Source organism: Echinops telfairi, unplaced genomic scaffold (genome assembly GCF_000313985.2).
Source record: "Echinops telfairi isolate 266 unplaced genomic scaffold, ASM31398v2 ScPeMD7_7430;HRSCAF=8468, whole genome shotgun sequence".
Lineage (NCBI taxonomy): Eukaryota > Metazoa > Chordata > Mammalia > Afrosoricida > Tenrecidae > Echinops > Echinops telfairi.
In genome coordinates this window covers 227,978-239,415 of record NW_022111330.1, presented here as the reverse complement: position 1 = coordinate 239,415, position 11,438 = coordinate 227,978, and the positions used below count along the sequence as shown (strand labels likewise).

The following is an 11,438-nucleotide window of genomic DNA, read 5'->3' as shown; positions in this document are numbered from 1 at the left end:
TACAAATGCGCTTTACACAATTGATGTGTGTATGGATTGGGATAACAGTTGTATGAGCCCCTAATAAAATGTTAAAAAAGAAAAAAAAATATGTAAAGTCAATAAGTCTGACAAGTCATTTCCCGGGCAACAATCATAATCCTGCGCATCAATCCATATTCATGACTTTGTGAATCTGTTACCTATTCATAATTCCTTCAATTTACTTCTGGTATGAACGCCAAACTCGCTGCCATTGAGTCAATGCTGACTCATAGTGACCTCCTATGGGTTTCTGAGACTGTAAGTGCTCATGGGAGTAGAAAGTCCAGCCTTTCTCCCAAGGAGGTGCTGGTGGTTTCCCACTGCTGACCATGTGCACTGCAGCCTCACCCAACCACTATGCCGCTAGGGCTCCAGCATATGCATATAGAACTGAAAATCTCCTTCTGGGAGCGCTTGCCTTCATGACTCTAGTCCTGGCTAGCTCCTTGCTTGATGAACCACAGTAACGCTTTCCCTTTCCATTTTCATCCAGTCTCTGTCTTTGTTTCTACAGCCGCACCAAACAAGACCTGGGTTGGTAACAAGATAGTGCATTGTTTGAATACCTTATGAAAATACTAAAATCCAAACACTTTATTCTAGTAAACTGGCATTCTGTGATGCGCACTCTCCTGACACGGTTGCTGAAGACAAAATGGGTCCACAAGCAAATGTGGTGAAAAAAGCTAATGGTGCCTGGCTATCAAAAGATACAGCATCTGGTGTCTTAAAGGACTGAAGATAAACAAAAGGCCATTTAATTGAGAAGCAACAAAGTCCACATAGAAGAAGTACACCTGCTTGTGTGATCATGAGGTGCCAATGGGCATCAAAGACCCTGAACAAAAAAAACCATCTTGATGTGAATGAGGGTGGAGTGGAGACCCAAAGCCCATCTGTAGACAACTGGACGTCCCCTCACAGAAGGTCACAAGGAAGAAACGAGCCAGTCAGGGTGCAGTATAGCACTGATGAAACATACAACTTTCCTCTAGTTCTTTAATGCTTCCTCCCCCCACCCCACTAACATGACCTCAATTCTATAAACCTGGCTAGACCAGAGCATATACACTGGTACAGATAAGAGCTCACAACACAGGGAATCCAGGACAGATAAACCCTTTAGGACCAATAATGAGAGTAGCAATACCAGGAGGGGAAGGTGGGAGGAGAAAGGGAGAACTAGGGGGATGAACAACAGAAAAGTAGGTGAAGGGAGACAGTAGTCAGTGTAACACAAGAAAAAAATAATTTATAAATTATCAAGTGTTTATGAGGGTGGGAGAGGGAGGGGAAAAATGAACTGAAACCAAGGACTCAATTAGAAAGAAAGTGTTTTGAAAATGAGGATGGCAACATATGTACAAATGTGCTTGACACAATGTATGTCTATATGGATTGTGATAAGAGCTTAAGAGCTCCCAATAAAATGATTTAAAAAAAGAAAATACTAAAACCCACTGAGATGTATATTTTTAGAGGTTAAATTTTGTGCTATGTGAATTGTTTCTCAATCTAATAAAAAATGAAAATAACCAGTGTGATCATGAGGTGTCAATGCGAACAGGTATCAGGCAGCAAAGACCCAAAACAAAACAAACTAATAAACTAATATGAAAGGGAATGAGGAGGAGGGCAGAGTGGAGACCCAAAACCCATCAGCAATCAATTGGACACCCCCTGTCAGAAGGATCACAAGGAATTGATGAGCCAGTCAGGGTGCAGTACAGCACTGACAAAACATACAACCTTCCTCTAGTTCTTTAATGCTTTCCCCACCCACCCACGATCATGACCCTAATTCTATCTTACAAATCTGGATAGACCAGAACATGTATACTTGTAGAGATAAGCGCTCACAACACAGGGAATCCAAAATAGATAAACCCCTCAGGATCAATAAGGGGAGCAGCGATACTAGGAGGGTAAGGGAAAGGGTGTGTGTAAGGGGGAACCGATCACAGTAACTGATGTATGGTCCTCCTCCCAGGGGGGATGGACAGCAGGAAAGTGGGTGAAAGGAGACAGTGGTCGGTGTAAGCCATGAAAAAAAAAATTTACAAATTATCAAGGGGACATGGGGGGTGGGGGGAAATGAGGAGCTGATACCAAGGGCTCAAGTAGAAAGAAAATGTTTTGAAAAAGATGATGACAATATATGTACAAATGTGCTTGACACAATGTATCTATGTATGGATTGTGATAAGAGTTATAAGAGCCCCCATAAAATAATAATAAAAAAGGAACATAAACTGCTTCTAAAATAAAAACTAAGTAATAGATAAATACATTCTGTTTTACTCTTCAAGGCCAGTACCCTAAGCAACTCATTCATATAGATTGAAGAGCTTTCAAAAAACCCTCCGGGCTGGCTATTCTCCACACATACCTTGAGGTGCTGATGCATACAATAACGACACACCTTATGCTTCATCTCATGTGTGACATCGCTCGAGAAAGGAATAAATCCACATTTTGGCTACAAAGTAAACAAATAAGGAAAACTAATTAAGAGAATGTTGTAGATTGAATCGTGTATCATCCCCTACCTCCCACTAAACATGTATTGTAAATCTTAACCCCAATATCTGTGGCGGGGATCCCAGTGGCGTAGTGGTTATATCTGCAGGGACATTCTTAACCACCAGCCACGCTGTGGGCGAAAGATGGGGTTTTCTACTCCAGTGAGAGTTAGCTACAGTCTCAGCAACTCACAGGAGCAGTTATATTCTGTCCCCAGGGCCATTATACGGCAGAAATGACGCCGTGACAGTAAACTGGTTTGAGTTATACTTGTGGTGATAATCTCATTTGGAACTGAGTTCTTTCCTTATGGTAATAAAGCAGTGTTAGTATAGGTTATGTCTTAAGCCAAACTTTTTTTTAAGATACAAAAGAGATGAAACAAGCAAGCGAGCAGACAGAGACCGGGGAAGAAAAGAGAGCTACCAAACCACACGAAGGCTGTCCAAGAGTGGAAGTTCAAAAGAGACAAGGATTTTCCTTTAGAGCAGAGAGGAAAAGCCTTCCCCTAAAGCCAATCTTGCGTTCAGACTTCTAGGCTTTTAAACTGTGAGAAAATAAATTTCTATTTAAGTCAGTCACATACTTCTTTAGGAGCACAAAAAAATTAAGATAATTTTGCATTTATATAAATTCTTCTGCAACTTTTTTTCACTCAGCTGTATGCTTCTGAGACTTAGCCATGTTGATAAATTATAATCAAGTGCATTTAATTTAGCTGTCGTAGCATAGAACTTTATTGCAATTCTCTCTCATCCATTTCTCCTACTGATAGACATTTTCCCCTCTTACAGTTAGTACTTTAGAGTACATACTTAGAGGTGAAATTTCTAGGACACAGGGAAGCTTTAATTTTCACTACTTACTACCAAATTGCTTTCTAAGTGGTTGTACCAATTTGTAGTTCTTTCCAAAGTAAAAGGAGAGCACCTGATGCTCAATTCCTCTCCACCATTGGGTAGAGTATGACGTTTTGATTTTGCCAGTCTGATGTGCATGAGATTTTTATCTCTGATGGGCATGAAACAGAATCTCTTAATTTTGTTTTGGTTTTATTTTGGCTGTGTATTATGACTTGTAATCTCCTAAACTGTGAGAAAATGTATTTGTTTGTTAAAGTCACCCCCTTGTAGTATTTGTGTAGTGGCACAGATAACTAAGATGGGAAGATAGCACTTACCTTTCAAAACACACACAACAAGCTTTGAGATAAAGAAATGCAAAGCAGAAGGTTGGCAAGCAGTAGGTATAACTGTCCCCCAAGCTTTATAAATGTCTACAGGAAACTGATGCATTTCTCTTCAAGTCACACAGCCAGCGCTTTCTCCTTCTAAAGACTACATGACCAGAACTTTCACCTGCAGGTGCAAGTGGAGGGGGAGTGCATATTGCTGCTGTTCGCTTGGCAAAGGTAAAATGCAGAGCTTTGTCTCTCCGTGAAAGAATGTAATCTGAAAATCTGGAAGGGATGTGATTCTAGCCAGCCCTCCTGGTTTCCAGAAGCTGGTCACTGCTCCCTCAACATGTGGGATTTTGCTTAGAGCTCCAAGCAGGACACTGTACCCTTTGACAAGTAATACATAAAATTGGAGGGGCCAATCTGATAGTTGCTTTGCTTCCAGAACATCACAGAAGTGCCTTTCAAAAGTTAGATAGAGTCTTACCATTAAACACATATTAAGTTCTAGGCCAAAGGTTCCTCGGTGTTGGCACACTGAGTCATTTACCTTCTTGGTGGGAAAGCTGGACATCGGTTTGCACGAGAGTATCATAAGGGTGAGTGCTCAGGACCCGGGTGACCCACAAATGGGTGCCACAGAAGTGTGAAGTAGATAAGCAGTGACCTGGGACATCTATCTGGTGTTGGGGGGGAGGGGGGGGCGGAGAGTGTCGTGGGAATACCTGAGCTGCCACCTTCAACTTGGGACAGCAGAGAGCTAAAGCAAGCAAGGGAGCTGCTAACTTTGACAAATTCTCCCTTACCCTCACAATTGAGTAGAAGTCAATGGTATTTGTCATCCCCATTTCAGGGCTCCTAGCCATGACAAACTAGAACCTCTAAGGGTTAAAAACACTTTTGTGCCTCTGCAGAAATCTCTTCTAAGCAAGCCACAAAGGAATTGATTGTTGCCTAGTTCAATAGACTGACTCACAAACCAAGCTTCCGGAACAAAACATGCAGTGTCAGTCACCTGCTGGCAAAGGGAACACAGCAGCAAGATGTCATACAGGAGGAGGATCAGGATGGAAACTGGTGATTTGAACCCTAAGGAAAACGCAGAGGACACGATCTAGCTAAGCTTTCTTCCAGTTTCCCAAGTCCGAGGATGGTGTAGCTCACTTGCTGACTTCTTTCTAGTAGAGGGAGAGCACTTGCAAGGTGCACGTGGCAGGGGTAAATATCTGGAAGCTAAGGGTCATCTAGGCCGAGAGAAGGCTGTTGGATCCAGTGGAGAAAGGCCAGGACACCACATGCAGAATAGTTTCTAAAGGAAAACATACACTAAGCTGAGAAGCAAAGACTGTTAAAAGAAAACCTGCTTATAAGCAAGGAACTCTCTTCGTCTTTACCCACATTATTTCCCACTTCACCAAGTCACCTTAATCTCTACACAGAGGATCGGTCGGTGCTCCACAAAGTGGTGGGTCTGAAGTCTGGTTAAGTTAGGAAGGCACATAGCATAACCACTGAGTGTGTCCAGGTCCTTGTCACAGCGAGATTCTGGAAAAAAGTGCAGGGACCACCTGATGATCAGTGCAGGAGACAAAATGGAATTCTGCTGCCATCTAAAGTACCAACCCAGCATACCGAGGAGCTGGCCTTGCCTCTGGCTCCTGTAGGCTGAGGGCTAAGGCTGGGAAATGTCTTATCTGAAAGGAGTGCCTTTGTTTACCCAGGCTTTGGGCCACATGGTATTAGCTGAGGTTGGTTGCATGAACAGGTAGCCAAATTCACATGACAGGACTCGAAGAGCCTTCCTGCTGAGTGATGTTTTATGTCACAAGCCATTTCTCAGAGTAGTCAGTGCTCCACAGGGAGAAGACAATGGGAGTTCCACATAGGTACCTCTTCTGGACCTTGCCCTTCTTCAAGCCTTGGCTGATCTTAATCCGTGTCTTTAAACTGCCATGAGCCATATCCATGAGTATAATGGCTTTCAATGAGTTCTGTTGAGTCCTTCTAGCCACTTATTAATCCTGAAGGTATATAGTCTTGTAGATGCCTAAACTTATCAAAAATTGTCAAAAGTCAGGACCGCCTTGGGGACTGACTCCAACCTGCAACTTTCTGAATAAAGGAAGCATGGAGAGGAAGGAGGCGACAGTTCAGGACACCATCAGTCTAACAAGACACTCAGAAAATGTCTGTACATTCCCCTTAAGCAAGGTTCCTTCCAAATATCCAACACCAACATTCCCAGGTAGAAAATGCACTGTGGACAAGTCAGATGTCCTCCTTTTTCACATAGTAGGCTCATTACAATTCATTATTACAGCCACTCTTGTCACTACTAAGTAGTCTACTAGCCAAAAGGGTACTGCAGAAGATAGGCTTGGAAATTTGCTTTGAAAAGTCCCAGCCTTGAAAATCCTATAGAACAGTTCTACTCTGTACACATCGGGTTGCCATGAATCGGAATAAAATTGATGGCAACTAATAACAACACAAGAAAATGATGGTGGAGGGCAGCACGTGCTGATTGATGGGAGAGCCCAAGATTACACCTGCGGCATGTCCTCATCCAGATGAAAAAGGCAGAGCCATAGCGCTACCCTGGTTGGCTATGGGCAGCAACCTCCTCCCACTTGCTGGGCCCTTTCCAACTAGGATGACCTGCTTCACATTGCTCTCTTCAACCTGAGGATCCCAGGGTCCCAAACCCCATTTTGCTTTCTTTTTCTTAACCAAATCAGGAATGAATGTTAGATTCTAGCCATTTATAAAACCTGATTAGTGGTTTGTCCTTTTTTAAGATGTTATTTCCATCCTAAATAAGGCTTGCATGTTAAGATTTCAATTTCTGACAGTACACTCTTTTACCTGGTTCCCAATATTTCAGGCACCAGCAAGTCCACAGGATGAATACATTCCCCACTGGGGGAAAGATTAACTCTAACTCATGGGGATGGTGGGAAGGCTGTATTTGGTGATAGCAGCAAGGTAATCACTACAGAGGTTCATACATCTCCCTGGCTTCCTCCAAAGGGATATGCAGGCAAGCAAAGAATCCTGCTTCTGGAGGCAGACTCCTGCCAACTTCTCACACTGGGCCTCCCTGTTATGGCTCAAGTTGACCATGATAACTTCCTTTGACCCTTCCACGCCACTGCTTTACTTTGCCTTCCTCTACCTATATCTCTTCCAATTCCTTCAGCTCATTCTTTCTCTCTCACATGCACAACCATTGAAATTGTATCAGTTAATGCTTGGTCATCTATTCTATGTTCTAATCTGGTTATGTGATTCCCAAAGCTGTATTTATGAGCTTCCTAAACTTCTACCCCTGGTGATGAAGTTTGATGCATTAAATGCATCTCTGGAAAGCATCCTCGTGGCAACAGAATTGAGGAAAACCACATCTACTTAACATGGTGATAATGTCACTTTTCAGGTACCATATTTTAAATTGTTAACAAATTTAAGGTTCAAAAACTCTTACCTGGTCTTTCAGTCTGTATCTTTAAACAAAGCTGTTTCACAAAATCTAAAGGCAGCTGAACAACTTCCTGTGAGAACAAATATGGAATATTCAGTGTGTGGATTAGGGGAAGAAAAGTCACTTTATGATTTAAAGGTCATATACAGGTAAAACAAAGCTAAGGTTTACATACATTAAAAGCAAAAGGCTCTCCTTCCTGGTACACTCCTATCTGTACACATAGAGGTGGCTGGCAGCACCCAACTTAACCCACATGGCCTCACCTACACAAAATGCTTATGTAGCTACTCATGTATCTTCCCAACAATGAGCAGGATCTATTCTACCCTAGCACCAAGGGCATACTTAGAGAAGCCAAAATCTGAGAGTAATACCACTGGCTTCGCTGGCCTCCCACTGATCCACGGGGGGATTGTGTTAGCATTCTTCACCTTGTTTTGTTACTCTTGTCCAGGCTGACTGACATTTCCTGGGTAAGTTGTAAGCAATGTGGTTTAGGTAGTTTCTGTCTATGGCTGGTACCCACTTAGCTTAGCTAGTTTACGGATTAAATGAGATAAAGATGAGTTAGAGTTAATCTCAACTGAATGAGCACTGGCCCAAGATAGAAGTGGAAGAGAGATGTTTGACACCAGGAGTTGGTATAGACTGCGGCCGTTTGATAGCTTCTCCTGGACTAGACTGGACTTAGCATATGGAAGCTGATGCTCAGAATTATAACAACCAAAGATTCTTTAGACCAAGAAACATGCTTAATCTCCTCAGAGTTATGACTTGATATGGATAAACACGTTAGAAATTGACTATCTAAAATATAGGGAGATAAAAGCAAGGAAATGGCTGGTTTACATGCTTTCATGAATATGTTTAAATTCAAAAGGTGGGGGGAATATGAGAGGAACCCCACTAAAGAAGATTCCTCCTTTCCCCTTGGGTCAGGAGAAGAGAGAGTAGAGGTAAATGTTGATACAAATGCTATAGGTGAGTGTTAATTGTTAACAGGGCTAATTGTGATTGTAAAAACTATAATTGTTGAAGTTGTAACAAAAGAGAAGACTGAGGGGGAGGCAATAGGAGCTGTGCTGGTATAGCACCCCCTAAGGAGGCCTGGCTACCTCTTGTCTGTTTGTTGTACTGTGGTGGCTTGTGTGTTGCTATGATGCTGGAAGCAATGCCACTGGTATTTCCAATACCATCAGCGTAACCCAAAGTGAACAGGTTTCAGCAGTTTCCAGACTAAGAACAGAATGCAAAGAAGGACTAGGCTCTCCACTTTGGAGAAGGTAGCCACTGAAAACCTTAAGCAAAGAATTGAAACACTGTCAGATACTGAAGGCCTAATGAATGGGAGACTATCACAAAGGAATAGGCTTCCCACTTCTGAGGAATTAGTCAGAGAAAACATTATGGACAGATTAAAATATCAGATACTGAAAGCCTCATGAAAAGAAGCAGAACATTGTCAGAGATAGTGCCAAAGGATATAATGAAACAATCAAGAGAAATGGCATTTCATTCATGATCAAAAGGATATTTCAAGGCCTATCTTGAAGTACAATGCAGTCTGTTGTAAGATTTTATCTATCTGAATCCACGGAAACCCAATAAATACAACTATTATTCAAATTTGTGCATCAGCCACAAAAGCTAGTATTGAAATTGGAGAATCCTACAAATGTCTTCAGTCAGAAATTGATCAAACATGCAATCAAGATGCATTGATAATTACTGGTGATTGGAATGCAAAAAGTGGAAACAAAGAGGAAGGAACAGCAGTTGGAAACTATGGCCTTGAAGACAAGGGATGAAGGCTGAGATTTTTGCAAGACCAATGACTTGCTCCAAGCAAATAACTTTTCAACAACACAACACGTGGGCTACTCCAGATAGAATACAAATAAATCACTGACTACACCTGTGGGATGAGATGATGGAAAAGTTCAACATCAGCAGCTAAAACCGGGCCAGGAGCTGACTGAGAAACAGACCACCAATTGCTGGTATGTAAGTTCCAGTAGAAGCAATAAAGTTCACAAGACTCAAATTATGACCATCCCACCTGAATTTCAAGAACAGATTTGATACATTTGATACGTTGAACACTTATGACAAAAGACTGGGTGAGCTGTGGGAGGTCATCAAGAACATCATTCATGAAAAAGCTAAAGATCATTAAAGACAGGAAAGAAAGTAAAGATCAAAATGGATGTTAGAATAGATTCTGAGGCTTGCTCTTAATCATAGAGTAGTTAAAGCAAATGGAAGAAAGGATGAAGTCTAAGAGCTGAACAGAATAATTCAAAGGGCAACACGAGTATTATAATAAAATGTGCAAATAGCTAGAGTTAGAAAATCAAGAATTCTCTTTCTCTCGGCTCACTCCCTGAGAGAGATGCACTGACAGGACACATGACGCTATGCCCTGGGAGCTGGAGAAGCCACACGGACTTATCCTGATGCAACTGGACCTCTGGAGCCAGAGAAGCCACTTAGAGACCCCTACCAGCGCTGAGATACTTACAATGCCACTGGATTCACAAGACTTCCAACCCACTGGCCTGTGATCTTCCTGCAATCCATGTCATAGCATGTGCTGTGTGAGTCTGAAGAGGAATTTACAGACTGGTATCGGACATATGGGCTAATACTGGACTTATGGGCTTAGACTGGAATGGGGCGTTTTCTCAATATTCAATTGCTCTTATATATAAACCTCTTTCTTATATACAAAATAAAAAATTAAGAACATGCTCAGCATATCTTAACTAGAAGGAGCTCAAGACAAAATTCCAGTCTCAAGTTGCAATATTGAAAGATTCAATAGGCAAAATATTTAATGATACAGGAAATATCAAGATAGTAAAAATAAAGAGTCACTGTATCAAAAAGAACTAGTTGACATTCTGCCATTTCAGGGGGTAGCAATATGAGCAAGAATTAATGGTACTTAAGGCAGAGGTTCAAGCTGCACTGAATGTATCAGCCAAAACAAGGCTCCAGGAATTGAAATGTTTCAAAAAGCTGATGAAGCACTGGAAGCACTTACCGGTCAGGAAATTTGGGTGACAGTTACTTGGCCAACTGACTAGAAGAGATTCATATTTGTACCCCCTCTAAGGTGACCCAACAGAATGCTCAAATTATAGATATCATTGATATCACATGAAAGTAAAATCTTGCTGAAGATTATCCAAAACATAGCAGCAGTACATTGATAAGGAACAGCCAGAGGTCTGATTGAGAAGAGGTTGTAGAACTAGGGATATTGTTGCTGTTCTCAGCTAGATCTTGGTTGAAAGTAGAGAATCCCAGAAAGACGCTTACTTGTGTTTTATTGCTTATGCCAAGATATTCTACTGTGTGGATCATAACAAATTATGTATAAACTTGATAAGAATGGGAATTCCAGAACACTTCATTGTGCTCATTCAGAACCTATACATGGATCAAAAGGCAGTTGTAGGAACAGAACAAGGATACTGCATGGTTTAAAATTAGGTTTGTATCAAGAGGTACCTCCCCCAAACGGGATTTTTTGCAAAGCTATATATTTTAACTTTTTACAAAACAACCTTATCACTTTCAAAGTAGTCTGCATTACACTTAACACATTTGTGAAATCTGCATTTCCATTCTTGGAAATATTTTTCAAACTCATCTGTTTAGATAGCTGACAGCACCTCCCTCGATTTTTTCTTCACCTCTTCTACATCGTCAAATCGCTGTCCTTTCATGTCCTTCTTCATTCGCAGAAAAAACAGACGTCGCACGGAGCGAGGTCAGGCGAGTAAGGTGCATGGGGCAAGAGAGGCATGATGTTTATTGCCAAAAACTGGCACATGGAGATGGTTGTGTTGGCAGGTGCATTGTCGTGGTGACAAAGCCAGTTGTCCCCCATCTGCCACAAATCAGACATTTTTTGTCTCACAGTTAGACAATTTTTTCAGAACTTCTAAATAGAAAGCTTGCTTAACAGTCTGACCTGATGAAACAAACTCCAAATGCATTAAGAGTTGATGTTCATGAAGGAGATGGACATCCAGAATGAGGGTTGTGATTAACCGACATTTTACCTTTTTTGAAACAAGAACACCACTAGTACACTTGAGTTTTTACATAGCATTGTCACTGTGTTCAACATCACAACAGTTTCTGTGGCATTTTTCCTGAGCAGGAAACAAAATTTCACAGCCACATGCTGTTCTCTTAAATTGGCCATCACAAAAAAAA

The 11,438-nt window shown here is 41.5% G+C and overlaps 1 protein-coding gene across 1 annotated transcript in view; it reads right to left on the bottom strand.

Annotated features, from left to right (window-relative positions):
• The window catches only part of IPPK (inositol-pentakisphosphate 2-kinase), an 88,752-nt gene that overhangs the window by 33,844 nt on the left and 43,470 nt on the right, over positions 1–11,438 (bottom strand). Inside the window, exons 4-6 of the mRNA XM_004717735.2 lie at positions 7,209–7,275; positions 5,148–5,269; positions 2,414–2,503 (exon numbers count right to left, since the gene is read on the bottom strand). Of these exons, the coding sequence (XP_004717792.1) occupies positions 2,414–2,503; positions 5,148–5,269; positions 7,209–7,275 (279 nt within the window). The remainder of the gene's footprint in view (positions 1–2,413; positions 2,504–5,147; positions 5,270–7,208; positions 7,276–11,438) is intronic.